At 33.9% G+C, this 16064-nt stretch overlaps 1 protein-coding gene across 3 annotated transcripts in view; it reads left to right on the top strand.

Annotated features, from left to right (window-relative positions):
• The window catches only part of RYK (receptor like tyrosine kinase), a 104383-nt gene that overhangs the window by 76316 nt on the left and 12003 nt on the right, over positions 1-16064 (top strand). The window contains exon 14 of one of the 3 annotated variants that reach the window (XM_074214809.1): positions 5282-5621. The exons of the other annotated variants lie outside the window; for them this stretch is intronic. Coding sequence (XP_074070910.1) covers positions 5282-5302 — 21 coding nt within the window. The 3' untranslated portion in view covers positions 5303-5621. Of the gene's footprint in view, positions 1-5281; positions 5622-16064 lie in introns of those variants that run through there. 3 annotated transcript variants of the gene reach the window in all.

Raw genomic sequence — 16064 nt, 5'->3', positions numbered from 1 at the left:
TACATTCCAGGAAGCTTGTGTATTTTCTTCATTTAGTAAAGAGCAATGGTCTATTTGTAAAGTATCATTGAGTGTAAACATTGTATTACTACTTGAATCAATGTGGTTTAGTGGGAAGAAATTGTACATCTGAGAGACTTGGATTCAGTTTTTACCTCTACACTTTCCAACTTTTTGAGAGTCTTGTTTCTTCATTTGCAGAATGAAAATAACAATATGCCTATATCTACCTTTCAAGATTATAATAAATATCCAACATGGTAATAGATGTAAGTGCTAAATAAAAGTCAAGTTTTAAACTGGTTGAACTGAGATCACCAAATCATTCAATAACCTAGACCACTTTACCATTTAGCTTCTCACCAAATCTGGCCATAACTGAAAATATGCTTTATATAGGGAATTATATATAACTAAGTATTTATGTGTCTTTTTGGGTAGAGCTAGAAGAAGTGTAGAGTTGATAAGTTAATAGCAGTTTAGCTGGGTAAATGTTATTAACATATAACTGAAATATGCAGATGTTGTCTCTTAAGAGACCAGGAATGAGAAGAGGTGAGCAACTTGCAGCACTTAAGATCTGAAGGAGACCCATAAGGATGGGTAGGTTTGGACTCTAGGGGCAGCAAGACTTTCTGGGAGAAGGAAAAAGCTTGTTTTATTTTAAGTGGTTAAAGAGATCTCCTGACTGAAATAGGCAGTATGATGGGAAAAATAGTGACAAGTAAAGTTGGATAGAAAGAATAGTCACAGATTGTGTGGGGGTTTGACTTCCAGGTTGTAGCTTGAACTGCATTTGAAATGCATTGAAAAGTTATTGTAGATGATTGTGTAAGATGGTAAAGAGAGAGAGAGAAGGAAAACAGCTTTGTATAGTAAGATTTTTGATCTGGGATTCAAGAGAACTGGGTTATGGTCCCCCACTAACTAGCTGTATCAGTTTTGATAAATCTTTTTTATCTTTTGTGACCTAATTTTCCCCAGGGGTTGGAGCAAAGAACCTTTGTCAGTCCATTTGTATTTTTATAAATTGACTTTGGAAGCAAGTAACAGCTAACAGGTTAATACTGTAACTTAGGCATAAGGACCTGAATAGAATGATGGCAATGTGTGTAGCAAAGAGAATTTGAATTTTTGAGTAAAAATAGCAAATGAAGGATATTTGTGGATAGGGACTTTCAATCCAAGTGACCCTCACTGAGAGAAATAGGAAATTTGGGAAGGAAGTTTTTATTTTAAATATATATTTCAGGTGGTGGTACAACCAAACAGAACTTTCATAGAAGTAACTTTGAAATATAAAACTAAAAATATAGATTTGAAAAATATTATTTTTTTGCTGAGAATTTATTTATTTGGATAGATTTGAGGTATGGTGCATGTGTTGTTTAGAATTTAGACTGTTTCAACATCACAAGTTTGGGTATAGAATATAGGCCAATACCTGGTCCTACGAAGCTGTTATGACTTTTGACTTATGAATAGATTTCTCAAGAGTTGTTTTAATGAACATTTCTCTGTTGATTATTTGTTATTGTGAACCATTTTTCAGTTTGTACTTTGTATTTATTCTTTTATTTATTTTCACATCACTGCAATAATCTTGTAAAAGTAAACACAATCCCCTTCCCCCATAAAGACAGAAACCTTAAGAATAATAGAGAGAGAAAAAAGTGTATTACAGCCTGTGTTCAGATACCATTGGTTCTGTCTCTAGGATGGATTGCATACTTTATCATTAAGTCCATCAGAGAAGTTGCTTCATTTTTTCCCCCCACAGTTGCTATTGCTACCTGTATTTCCCTCCATTCTATTCCCTCTCACCCCCATTTATTCTATTCTCTAGATTTGAGAAATATTGTTCCACATTGAAATGTGGAAAATGAATGGACTTTGCTGCTTAGAAAGTGTGTCAAGAGAAAGGTACATTGAACTGAGAGCTGAGTTTTAAAAGACACCACAATTAGGGGAGCTTAATTCCATTCCAGTTTGACAATCTAATCAGATCAGGACTCTTGGCTTGTACTCTTTTATCCTGATAAACAAAGGTTGAATGGGTTGCTAGGTGGCGTAGTGGATAAAGCACAGGCCCTGGAATCAGGAGTACCTGGGTTCAAATCCAGTCTCAGACACTTAATAATTACCTAGCTGTGTGGTCTTGGGCAAGCCACTGAACCCCATTTGCCTTGCAAAAACCTAAAAAAAAAACAGGTTGAAGACATAGTCTTGAAAAAGAATTCTTATCTAGCTTATTAGTATATCATCTGTGGTGCCTGAGGAGCAAGAAAATGCATTGCTTTATTATTTAATTACATTTTAACATGAGTCTAAATTTATTTTCCTATTCAGACTTTTTCTCCATACTTTTCTTTTTCTAGAAAGACAAGTCAGTTGTTAGATTGTCAAAGGAATATTGAATTCAAGCTGTAGTACTCATTGTAGAAATGATTGCAGTCCTATTCACTATAATTTTTGCATTTAGAAGGGTAGTAGAATATGAATTTTCAATAGAGCAATTTATGATTCTTCATATTATCAACAGTTCTGCCTGGTTGTTCTGGCTCTTCAGTCTGGTCACATAAAAGAAACATCATTTCAAGTTTCTGTTATATTAATTTTTGGATCCAGATTTGGAATTTTAGATTTTATGATGGTTAAAATAAGAATCTTTTGTAACTTTTGTTAACTGAATATTTGCTTTTTTCCTTTTTAGAAGGATGTTTAGTCATTTTATTATGATTAGTAATTATCATAGATGTCTCTTTCATACATTTTTATATTCATGTACAAGTTGCCTAAATGTTTCAGCAATAAGGAGTAGATGATCTCTGTCATAGTGTTTCTTTTTGTATTTTATATGCAGTTTAAAGCTAATATGTCCAAGGAGACCAACATATTCTTTAGCTTTCCATAGATGTGATCTGAGATTTCATTGTTTTGGGTTTTTTTTTGGAAAGTCAGTGGGGTTCAGTGACTTGCCCAAGATCACACAGCTAGGTAATTATTTAAATGTCGAGGCTGGATTTAAAATCAGGTCCTCCTGCTGCCCCTGAGATTTCATTGTTATGAAAGTTTTATTTTGATGTAAGAGCTAAGAAATAAGAATGGTATTGATAACAGAAAAACTTTCAGGGGTCATCTTTGAAGTTCAAAAAAGCTTCCTTTCAAGACTCAGGTTATTTATTTGGCAAATTACTTCTTTTAATGCCCTGCATCTAACAGAAAATCTTGTTCTACCTTATGCAAAACTTACCTGTATGGGTGATGTATATTTATATATTTGTAAAAATGGATTTTTCTCATACCACACCTCCTGAATGTATCCATTCCATTTCTAAATAAAACCATCTGAGAGAAATCTTACACTTGGAGAAAATGATGATTAATAATTTCCTTCTACTTACAAAGTAGAAAGATAAAAAAAACTTGATTAACTTAGACATTAAAAATACCTCAAGAACTTCTCTAACAGTTGAATCAGATTATTATTGCCTCTGACATTTGATAACTAATTACTCCTTTTCTGTCCTAAAAAAAAAAAGTCAACCTTGAAGTTTTGGTCAAACAAATTAAATCCTGTAGGTATTCTTCATGCATCAGGAAGCAGTTTACTTTCTCAGACATTGAAAAATTGAATGTAGTCTACATTTCCTAGACTTTGCTGTAGTTCTGCCATTCTTAAAACTACTGCCAAAGAGCCTATCAAGCACAACTATTGTATCAAAATAATACTGAGGACATTTTATAGAATTTCCTTTTAATTACATGCAGCTTAGTTGAGGATTGGATGTTATTATTGAACACTGTTCAATTTCTTACAAACAAACTAATTGCAGAAATAATTTTTTACATTTGATTTCTAAGCATTCTATCTTTCTAAACTATTTCCATTTGGTTTTTCATTTCTAAATGTCTATCATTGTATAGTCTCATTGAATGTGTGGTGTGCTTAATCCTTGCCTAATTGGAAAGCTGAACAATCACAATAATTTCCTTTTTAATAGTTAATTTAAATGTGATGATCTAGCCTCTCATTTTCATCCTCACTTTTTTAACTTCAAAGTATTGTCTTCTGATAACTTGATTTTTTTCTAAGTTTATTTTTGTTCTTTTAAGAAATTTCTCAGTGTTATCTTACTCCCCACTTTGTGACAAAGAAAAACAATTGAACTAAATTGACCAATATAGTAACTAGTCTGCCCCCTAAAGAGAGGAAGCAATTGGCTTTCATTATCTAAGTGCAAGAGATGTTTTTAATATTGGAAGTTGAAAATTCATACAATTATTTCAGAGCTCTTTATTGTTTCCTGTATTCTTTGGTGATTTTTTTTGTTTATTATTCACTCTCCCATAAATCATATTACTTCTACTTAAATGGTACTTTTTATCCAAAGTGTTTCATAATTGTTTTTGTAATACCATTAGCATTTTTTGTTATAAGAATAAAATGCCACTTCTCTAAATTGTGCTTTCATATATTTTTAATAGAGGGATTAATTATTTCAAGGGTGATCTTGTAGATAATACTCCAGAGTACCTGAGAAGAATACTTATAAAATTAATCTGTTTTCCTGAATTAGCAAACTTAGGTCAGAACACGTGAAACTCAGATTTGAGCGCTTTCTTTTTACTTTCTTTCAAAATAACATCACTCTAGAGGCATCCTTAGTAATTTCAGGATATTGTTTTATTTCACATATTATTAAATGTGGAACACACTGCATGAAGAGCTCCTGAAAATATGTATTATTTTGTCTTTCTATTAATAACAGTTCTGAGCTATTTAATGACAGTTTTTTAATAGTTAGTATGACCCTTCATATGTAAGCAGATCTTACCTTAGGGATTTGGGGTCCGAAAATTAAGAATATATACTAGCGAGTAAGTTTTAATGTACCTAATCTTTCTTGAAAATTAATAAATTTGCTTTCTTTGGGAAAAGTTAACATGTTTCCAGAAATGAACAATTTGCTTCCTAGTGATCAATTTATTGGTTTCTACTTTCACTATGCATTCTGATCTTCTGGATTGGTATTTTAATTCATAGATAGATTAGTTCAAAGGACATTATGTTGTGAACTTTTCTTCATTATTTCACTTCCTTCAGGATCTTTTCATTCTATTACATTTCTGTCAGATACCATCTTCTTCAATCCCCAGTGTTAGGATGGAGCAATTTCAAAGCATCTTGAAATGGGAAAAAAAGAGGCCATTATGTCAAACTTGGGTGATGGCTTAGTAACCATCCAATACTGGCTCCTCTGTCTCTCCTAATCCGCAGACCCAGAGGACAAATTCATAGCAGAAGTGACCTCTTTCTCAGTCATGTCTGACTCTCTGTCACCTGGAATAATACTGGATGGACCTCCTGACTTCAGCAAAGGCTCCTAAGACACAGGCTACTGAGGTAAGCACTGGCCCTCAGGATGGTACCTCCAGCTTAACTGCCTGAAAATGTGGCACTGATTCTCTTCTGGAAAGCCTCTGGAGGTTTCAAAATTATTTGAGTATCCCAACCTATTCTCATCTTTTCATCATTAAGTACTTAAGGCAGTTTGATGCTCTTTCTTTAAATAATGTAGACCCACCTTGACTATTAAATATATATGCATTTCTTAAAGATCACTTAAAGTTATTATTTCCTTATTCTTGGAATATGAAGTTTAGCAAAATTTCTTCAAACTTTTTCTATCTTATAAACAGTTCTTAAAAAGACCTTATTTTGTTGCTAATTTTAATTTAACTTTAATTCTTTATGTCTTTATCTTTTTTTCAAAAGATGAGTTTTATTTGATCTGATGAGTTATAGTCTTTCTTGAGTTTTTCCTTCATCCTTATTTCAACTACTCAGTCTATTTTCTGCTATAATTGTAAACTGTGATTCTCAGTATTAAAGAAATTACTTCTTAATGATCTTGTGTTCACTTGAGTTCTTTTAGTCCTTTGTCCTTCCATTAGAAATGAACAAGAAATACTGAAGGTGAAAAGATTATAGCTGTGCTATCTGGTTTCAAAAATAAAAAAAAAAATTTGGGGATAAATTTCCTTCAGACAATTATCTGCATAGCTAAAGAATTAGGCATAAAGAAAAATCTTATATACCTGCATATTTTCTTTCTTTGGGAACTATCTTCTGTGTTTCACTTGTCTCATCTAGGGTATCTGCTGGGAAAGGTGCCTCTATGCTGGAATTCTTTACATGTTTATTTTCCGTGACTAAGATGATAAGAAGTGATTATATTGTGGCTGCAAGGTTGTACAGGATTCACAGTGATAGAAAAGAAAGTTACAAAAGATAAACCAGAACTGGAAGTCATCAGTCCCTCCAGTTAATTGGTTTTATGCTTGTAAATCAATTGATCTGAATTTTATATTCCCATATTGGCCATTATTGAAAAATTGGTATACATTTTATATGAAAGTCAGAAGCATAAGCAAAATGTTAATGGTTAAAATACATTTCTTTTTGGACCACATCCGTTTTATTGGAATTGTAGAGTATTGCCATAGTATATACTTAGGATCATTGAATAATAGATTTAGAGCTGGAAGGGAACTTAGAAGTTCTCATACTGAGACTCAAAAAGGGAAAATGACATATCCAAAGTCTCAACTACGACAAGTGCCTGAGGCAGAACTCAGGCCTTTCAAATTACAAGTCCATCACTGTATTTGTTGCCTCACTCATCTCAAAGAATGTTTTGATAGTTATGTACTCATATAATTATTATACAGTTACTCTTTAAAAAATAACTGCTTATTTTTGTGCAATTTAAATTGTTACATTATATGCATAATTTTTATTAAAAGGACTTAGAAGATGTATAGTTTGAGAGTCAGTGTATTTTTTAAATTAACTTTTCCAATTTTATGTAAAGATAGATTTCAGCATTCATTTTTGAAAAGTTTTCTCCCTCCTATCTTTTCCTTCCCCCTCCCTAAGTTAGCAAGTAATCTGATATAGGTTATACATGTACGTTATATTAAACATATTACCCTGTTTCTCATGCTATGAAAGAAGAATCAGAACAAAAGGGCAAAACCACATGAAAGAAAAAAATGAACAAATTTTTAAAAATGTGAAAATAGCATGCTTTGATCTGCATTCAGACTACATAGTTCTTTCTCTGGATGTGAATGTCATTTTCCATTACAATTCTTTTAGAATTGTTTTTTGATGGCTGTATTGTTGAGAAGATCTCAGTCTATCATAGTTGATCATCTCATAATGTTGTTGTTACTGTGTACAATGTTCTCCTGGTTCTGCTCACTTCACACAGCATCAGTTCATGTTAAGTTTTTTCAAGTTTTTCAGTAATCTGCCTGTTCGTCATTTCTTAGAACAATAGTATTCCCTTATGTTCATATGCCATAACTTATTCAACCATTCCTCAATTGATGGGCATCCCTTCAATGTCTAATTCTTTGTCACAAGAAGAACTATTATGAATGTTTTTTGCACGTGGAAATCTTTTTCCCCTTTTTTATGATCTCTTTGGAATACAGACCTAGTAGTGGTATTACTGGATCAAAGGTTATACAATTTTATAATCCTTTGGGTATATTTCCAAATCACTCTCCAGAATGGTTGGATCAGTTTACAACTCCACCAGTAGTGCATTAATGTTCCAGTTTTTCCACATCTCTTCTAAGGGTTGATCATTTCCCTTTTCTGTCATATTATCTAATCTGATAGGTGTGAGGTAGTACCTCAGAATTGTTTTGTATTTCTCTAAGTAAAAATTAACTTTAATTTCTTTCTCTGAAAATTGCCTCTTCATATCCTGTGACAATTTATCATTTGGGGGAATGACTTATTCTTATAAATTTGATCCATTTCTCTATTTTATAAATGAGGCCTGTATCAGAAATACTGGTTGTAAAAATTGTTTTCTAGCTTTCTGCTTTCCTTCTAATCTTGATTCCATTGATTTTTGTTTGTGCAAAAACTTTTCAATTTAACGTAATAAAAATTATCTACTTTTGGGGTGGCTAGGTGGCGCAGTGAATAGAGCACCGGCCCTGGAGTCAGGAGTACCTGAGTTCAAATCTGGCCTCAGACACTTAATAATTACTTAGCTATATGGTCTTGGGCAAGCCACTTAACCCCATTGCCTTGCAAAAAAAAAAAAACACCTTAAAAAATTATCCACTTTGCATTTAATAATGTTCTGTGTATGTGTGTGTGTGTGTGTGTGTATAATTGGTCATAAATTCCTTTCTTCTCCATAGATCTGACTGGTAAATGATTCCTTGCTTTTCTAATTGGTTTATGGGTATCATCCTTTAGGTCTAAATCTTGTACCCATTTCTGCCTTATGTTGATTTAGGATGTGAGATGTTGGGCAATGCCTAGTTTCTTTCATACAGTAGATTATTATAGTTATTTACTACTGTGTCTTATGAACCTAACCTTTTTCACTGATCCACTGTTTCTTAACCAGTACCAAATAGTTTTGATAATTGTTACTTTATAATGTAGTTTTTAGATCTGGTACAACTAGGCTGCTTTCCTTTGCATTTTTTTCCCAGTAATTCCCTTGATAGTCTTGATCTTTTGTTCTTCAGATAAATTATTGTTTTTCCTTGCTCTTTAAAATAATTGTTTAATTGGTATGGCACTGAATAAATAAGTAGATTAATTTAGGTAGAATTGTTGTTTTTATTATATTAGCTTGGCCTCCCGATGGAGCAACTGATATTTTTCCAGTTGTTTATATCAAACTTTATTTATGTGAAAAGTGTTTCATAATTGTATTCATGTAGTTCCTGGATTTGGCTTGGCAGTTAGACTGGTCAATGTATTCTTTAGAATTATGGACACAGGGGCAGCTAGGTGGCGCAGTGGATAAAGCACTGGCCCTGGAGTCAAATCCTGGCTCAGACACTTAATCATTACCTAGCTGTGTGGCCTTGGGCAAGCCACTTAACCCCATTTGCCTTGCAAAAAAAAAAGAATTATGGGCGCAAACACATAAATGTTAAAATGTTTAGGAACTGGTTTACTCTTTTGAAATCTGTAGTTTCTGCATATTAGAAATGCTAATCTAGACATTTCTAGATAAATTATTCAGCACTGATATTTTATTGGACTTTAAACTTCTATTATTAGACATATTCTGTTATTGCCTTTTATTCCATCAAGGCTTTTAAAGACAACTCTTCCACTAATGGCAGTTGATTTGTTAGAAGGGAAGATAATGTTAATCCTCAAATTTACCTACATTTCTTGACTGAATAAGACATTTAAGACTGATGCCATAAACTTTTTAAATTGAATAATTTGACAGCATATTGATGAAAGGAATACCTAACTACTCCTGGTTCTTGGCCTCATTTCTCCTTAGCTCCTAAATATAAATAGTCCCTATGGCTCAGGACTCACCAGCTTATTATTTTCTTTTAGAGATAGCCTTGGAGGTTTCATTTCTCCACCTCTGGATCTATCTATCCTTCAGTCCTAAATTGAACTACATCTCTAAATTGCCAGCTAGATGGCATCATTGTCACTTCAAATTTAATTTCTCATAATTGAAAGGAGAAGCAGGTTTCCACCATAATTGGTTATCCTCTGGGCATGCCTATTTTTGTCAGTTACTGAAACTTGAAAATTTATGTCTTTGATTCCAAACAGGGAGTCACCAAGTCCTCGACAGTTTTCTAAGGAGTATCTCTTGAATTCATTCCTTTCTTGTAATTCATCTGATAGCAGTTTCAATGATAGTCACAAAATTGGTCTCACTTCCTGCTCCTTGCTCTGTACTCCATCCTACATATCATCACCAGAAAGGTCTTTATGTAGGGCCATACCACACATCACTTCTAACATTTCTATAGAGTGCTCTTTAAAAACAGGTAAAGGTTGAACTCCTTATTGTGGGTTCCCTGATGCAAACACCCCTTTCCCCCAGTGACTGACTGTGCTTATGTTGTTGTTCCTGACAGAAATACTTTTTTCCTCTCTATGATTGTCTTTCCTTTAATATAGAACATAATAATAGCAAAGGTTTTGATAGCCCTTTAAGGTTTGCCAAGTGTTCTACTTGTTATTTCACTTGATTTTCACAACAGACCTGTGAGATAGATTATAATTAATTGCTCAGGGCAGCCAGGTGGCCCAGTGGCCCTGGAGTCAGGAGGATGGGAGTTTGAATCTGGTCTCAGACACTTGCTACCTGTGTGACCTTGAGCAAGTTACTTTACCCCACATCTAGGACTGTCTCCAGTCATCCAGATTCATATCTGGCCACTGGACACAGATGACTCTGGAAGAGAAAGTGAGACTGGTGATTTAGCATAGCACTGCCTCACTCAAGTCCAGTTCATGTGCTTGTCATAGTACCACCTCCCCTGATGTTGTGGTCTAATTCAAAAATAAAGGACAAACATTTTCATTATTTGCTCGTTTTTCACTTGAAGAAATTGAGATTGAGAGAGGTTAAGTGACTTGTCTAGAGTCAAGTAATAATTGACCAAGGCTGGAAGGACCTGAGAATGTCTTCTCAACTCTTCCAGTTAACACAAGAACTATAGAATATCTTGTCTGTACTATTAGCATATGTTAGTATTCTTGGTTATCTTTTAATGTATAGGCTCCTCTCCTCACTTTGCTTTCCTAGCATGTACCCCAGGGTGTTTTATAAAGGGATTAAAATCAATTTGTGTGAGTAATAATGATTTTTTTTTAAGATTTTTTTGCAAGGCAAATGGGGTTAAGTGGCTTGCCCAAGGCCACACAGCTAGGTAATTATTAAGTGTCTGAACCCAGGTACTCCTGACTCCAGGGCTGGTGCTTTATCCACTGCACCACCTAGCCGCCCCAAATAATGATTTTTCTGGTTACTTATCTGTAAGAGTTCCAATAGTGATTCAGAGATCAAAGTAAAATTATCTTTTAACTTTCTCTCCTACATAATTCTGTTAGTCCTTTTGTGAGGACGACTCTTAGAGTCAACCTTCTTACTCATGTCCAGTCACTCTCTTTTTCAAATCTTGGAAAATTCATTGGAAATCCCAATAGTTCTGGTATCCTTGACCTTTGTAGATTAACCCTAAAATGACATTTTTATCAGTTATTAGACTCAAAACTGACAGCAATTCCATTTCCTAAATCCAAACATTTCTTTCACATTGCTTGTCTTCATTTTGATAGAACTTTTTCTTTGTCTAGACTCCTCTCTATTTCTTTTTTTCTTTTTTTTTTAAGCTTTTTGCAAGGCAAATAGGGTTAAGTGGCTTGCCCAAGGCCACACAGCTAGGTAATTATTAAGTATCTGAGGTCGGATTTGAACTCAGGTACTCTTTGACTCCGGGGCCAGTGCTCTATCCACTGTGCCACCTAGTCACCCCTCATCTCTATTTCTTAAGGAAAGCCACTTCTTTGTCAAGCTTATCTCTTTACCATTCTTAATGCACAACTCCATGTTTTTGTTCTTTTCTCTCTCTGCCAGTCTAAATGTTATGGTTTTTTTCTAAAACCTAACTCATGGGACACCTCTTTGAAGTTTTCCCTGAGTAATCAAAGCTCTAGTTGGAATTTCTTCTTCACTGAAATAAGCAATATGTACTTTAATCTTATTTATTGAATAAATAATAATTGAATGGCTTATAATGTGTAAGGCACAGTATATAGTTATTATAGGAGCATTCGGAGAAAGAGAAAACATAGCCCTTGCTCTCAAAGAGCTAGTAGAGAGATGGACACATAGACAAATATTTATTAAACAAATCAGTACCTTCAGGCAGGTCCAAGCAAAACCCTGAGAGTTCAGAGGATGAAAAGTTTACTTTGCAATTGAAAAGAGCTTTGTGGGAGGGAGGGAGCTGAGCCACAGGAGAAATGAGACTCTGGGTCTTGGTAGAAGTGATGACCTTCAGTGCAGGGTGTGTTGTTGTTGTGCTAAGAGGAAGGGTGAGGCATGGGACTAGGAAAAATAGGAACTATTCTTCTGAAGGAGTTTGGATTTTGTTGAATGGGGACTAAATTAACAAGAAAATGTCAGGATTGTGACATTAGAAATTTTGATAAGCGGAAGTTATCTACTTGTCCCCATCATACACTCTGTAATCCAGTAGAACTGGCCTGATGATCTTCCCAGAACTCAGACCCTTCAATCTCCCGCCTCCATGTCTTTGCATAGCATGTTCCTCACCCCATGGAAACAATGTAAAGACTAACAGAATGCTTTCTGTGGGGGTTGCGGGGAGGGAAGAAAGATTGGGGGGGAAGTTGTAAAACTCAAAATAAATAAAATCTTTCTTAAAAAAAAAAAAAGGTGTATGCTTTAGGGACAAATAAAGAAGCATCAGAATAGTTCCTGGGGCTTCAAGGAACTTATGTTCTAGTGGGGGTTACAAGCACAAGAAAAGAAAGTTCCTTCCTTCTGTTTATTAGAACCACTATCCTCCCAGTTATTCAGATATAAAAACCTAGAGTTAGGTTTGATTTCTTCCCTCTTTTTCCAGAATTGCCCCAGGATTTTCAGGACCTCTAGTCTAGGTACCACTTCTTCATAAAGTGTTCTGATTTCCTTCTTCCCTTAATTATATCCAGCTAAATCTAATTTTGTCCTCCTTTTGCTTTTTAAAGCAGATTATATAGTTCTCCCTCGTTTGCTACTATAAAATTATTTGCCTCATTTATTATTTGCATAAGTTTCTCATTGCTAACATTAGGTTGTAAGTTCTCTGAAGGAGGGATTGTGTGACTGTTTTTTGAAATGTAATCTCAATGTCTACTATTATTTCATATCACTATGTCTTGTACATATTTACTTCAGAATTAGGATTAAAGGAAATCAATGTCTGCCTTTATCAAAATGGAAAAGCTTAATGGACCCATAGGAAAAGGGACCATCATGTGAGTCTTCACTTCAAAACTGAGACTACCAGTTTTGTGTTACATATTGAAAGATAAGTGAGAATGGCATTGAAGTGACCAGAAGAGGAAGCTTGAGCAGATCTACCTAAAACTAATCTGAAATATTAGATTGAAACATAAAATAAAACAAATAAAATAGAAAAGTGACAGTTTATGTATAATTTTTTATTGAATTTTATAATTTTGAGTCACTTAAAATTTATAGCTAAGTCTTAATTCTTTATATAGATAAAGATTAGAATAGTAGTCTTTAAATAATAGAGAGAGATTCTTTAAGCGGCTTGATACAGGTAGGAGCTTTTGAGCTATCAATTTTTGTCTCTGGAATCTAAAAATCAAACAGCAGACCTAATAATAATCCATTTTCATTTTTCTTACTATAAGATTTTATATTTATGATAGCTAAGTGAACTCAGACCATTAACATTTGCGTTGTTTCTTGATCTCTGTATGTGTATTATTATTAAAAAACACTAAAGTGGAAGTCAGAAGATTAGAAGGCCTGGCTCCCTACTTTATGAAGTGTATAACTATGGGCAAAACACTTCTTAGAATCTGTTTTCTTACCTATACAATTTCTTACCAATACAAATTAAAATAATAACTGTATTATATTACATATGTTATGCCTATATTACAAGTGTTTTGGATTAAATGGGATGTTTGTAAATATATAAGTACAAGCTGATGATGATGCTATCATAATTTGAATGACTATAACTAATCGTGCTTATGAGCAGGTGAAAATAGTTTTGACTAACTTTTATTTGGCTCTCTCTGATCTTAAACTGAATAAACTACTTTAGCCACCAGGCAGTTTCTTCTCTGATATTCCCTGATCTCCTCTTCCCCTTCTTCCAAGATATGTTTTCTTCCTTCTGATAATTAGGGATGTAGCATGGAAATTTTATTTTTTGTACCTGTCCTGATGTTAAATTGAGTAATAATCAAAATTCATTATTTGGACTCAGGGTGTGACGTTTAAAAATTTTAGAACCATTGAATTTTTTTTAATTAGGTTTTTTGCAAGGCAAATAGGGTTAAGTGGCTTGCCCAAGGCCACACAGCTAGGTAATTATTAAGTGTCTGAGACTGGATTTGAACCCAGGTATTCCTGACTCCAGGGCCGGTGCTTTATCCACTGCATCACCTAGCCACCCCAGAATCATTGAATTTCTTTTGATGTTTTTACAGTACTTTTTTTGTACTTTTTAAAATTTTTAAGAAGTTCTGATTACCACTCTATTGTTAAAAATGAGAATATGCAGCAAAATATTTAAAAAATTATTTACTGTGATCATATCAGATTTATCAAGTATAAAAGAATAATATAAAATTATGAAAACCATTAATATAATCATTTTGTAACCCTGGCCTCCTGGACTCCCCACATCGATTTGCTATAGAGATGTCAGACTCTAGACCTGGACTTTGTCTGAGCATTCACTAGTTTAGTGATGTCTTCTTGAGCTTCTATCTGGGAAGAGGAGGCTGGAATATCAGACATGTTGAGCTAATGGGAGCAACAGCAGACTTGTTAAGTGGTTATGTTCATTTGAGACACTTGCTGTTCCTTAGTGCTCTCCCTGTCAGACTGATGTATCAGGAGTGTTTGGGACACCAGAGAAATTGCTGAAAGTGGTAAAAATGCGTGTTCCAACACTGGGTAAGATCCTAAAGTTCTGAAATAATGAATACATTATGTGTGTGTGTTGAGCCAACAGATAAGCACTTAAAGCAAATTTAACCCCCAGCAGGACTAGTCTCCCCCTACACTGCTTTTACTCCATGGGACATTTATATTATGAGTGAAGTTCCTGTTTATCCTTGGAGCTTTTTACTTTAATGTGAAACATCCATTCTTGTTCTGCTATTAAAAACAAAACTGGAAGATTATGGTTATACAAAAATTCCTTGACAAAGTATTTAATTATAAGGGAAGGGGGAGGGATCCCTATACATACATACATATACACACACACACACACACACACACACACACACACACACACATATACACTAACATTAAAAGTGCCTGAGGAACACTAGAATCAGGGAAATCTGAAAAATAGGGATGAAAACATAGACAATGATGATGATTTACTTAGAAATCTCTAAAGAGTAAGAAAAGAAATTGAGACAACTTCTGTAATGAGCAGAATGCAAAATAAATAAAAAAACTCAATAGTGCTTTCTCTGTAACAATATAAAATCCAAGAAGAAATTAGAAGTTCCATTCAAAATGACTACCAAAAGCATAAGATATCTGAGACTGTCTCCCAAGATACATAAGATTTTAAAGATTCAATTTTTAAAATACTCTTGACAATAAAATAATGGTTACATGTTTGAAATATTTGGTGCTCTTGACTTAGCCACATTAATATGACCAAATTGATGCTACATAAATTAATTTGCAGATTAGATCCTATGTTAATCATGGTCCTGCGGAGATGGCTTTAAAGAACCAAATAAAACTATATTATTCATTTAGAGTTATACAAGTTTTACAATCTGAAGGGGAGATAAGGAAAAAAAATGGAAATAGAGAAGTAAAACTTTGACTTCATGCTATAATTTAAAGCAGTAATTATCAAAACTATTTGATGGTTTGTTAAAATGCAATCTAAAAGTACATCACTGTACAGATTAAATAGGAAAGAATCAGATATATATTTTAGCTCAGTAACCTAATTTTAAAAAAAAATTATATATAATATATATATTTTGACTAGAGGGAGAACTCTTAACCATACAAGGAATTGAACCAGTTATAAAAGTTAAAATAAATATTGCTGATTACATGAACAAAAATCAATCAAATTAGGATAAGAAGGGAAGCTATCAACTTGGGGGGGGGAACTTTGAATAAGACAGCTCTGATAAAGGTCTGATATACAAGCTATATATGAAAGTAACACAAAAATATGAGCCCTGATAGCTGTCCCCCAATAAGCAGACTGTTAATAACAATATAAAGACTGTCCAAATGACTAATAACAAGAGCATGTAAATCCCAGGAACTCTAGAAGTTTCATTTCACACTCAGAAAACTGACCATGATAACAAAATAGGGAAGGAAACAAGCATTTAATAGATGCCTAGGATGTATCATACACTGTGCTAATTGTTTCATGAATATTTATCTCATGACCCTCACAACAGCCCTGGAGGGTGATATTAT

Source organism: Macrotis lagotis, chromosome 1, assembly GCF_037893015.1.
Source record: "Macrotis lagotis isolate mMagLag1 chromosome 1, bilby.v1.9.chrom.fasta, whole genome shotgun sequence".
NCBI lineage: Eukaryota > Metazoa > Chordata > Mammalia > Peramelemorphia > Peramelidae > Macrotis > Macrotis lagotis.
The sequence above is the reverse complement of the archived record's forward strand: the minus strand, read 5'-3'. Positions and strand labels throughout refer to the sequence as shown.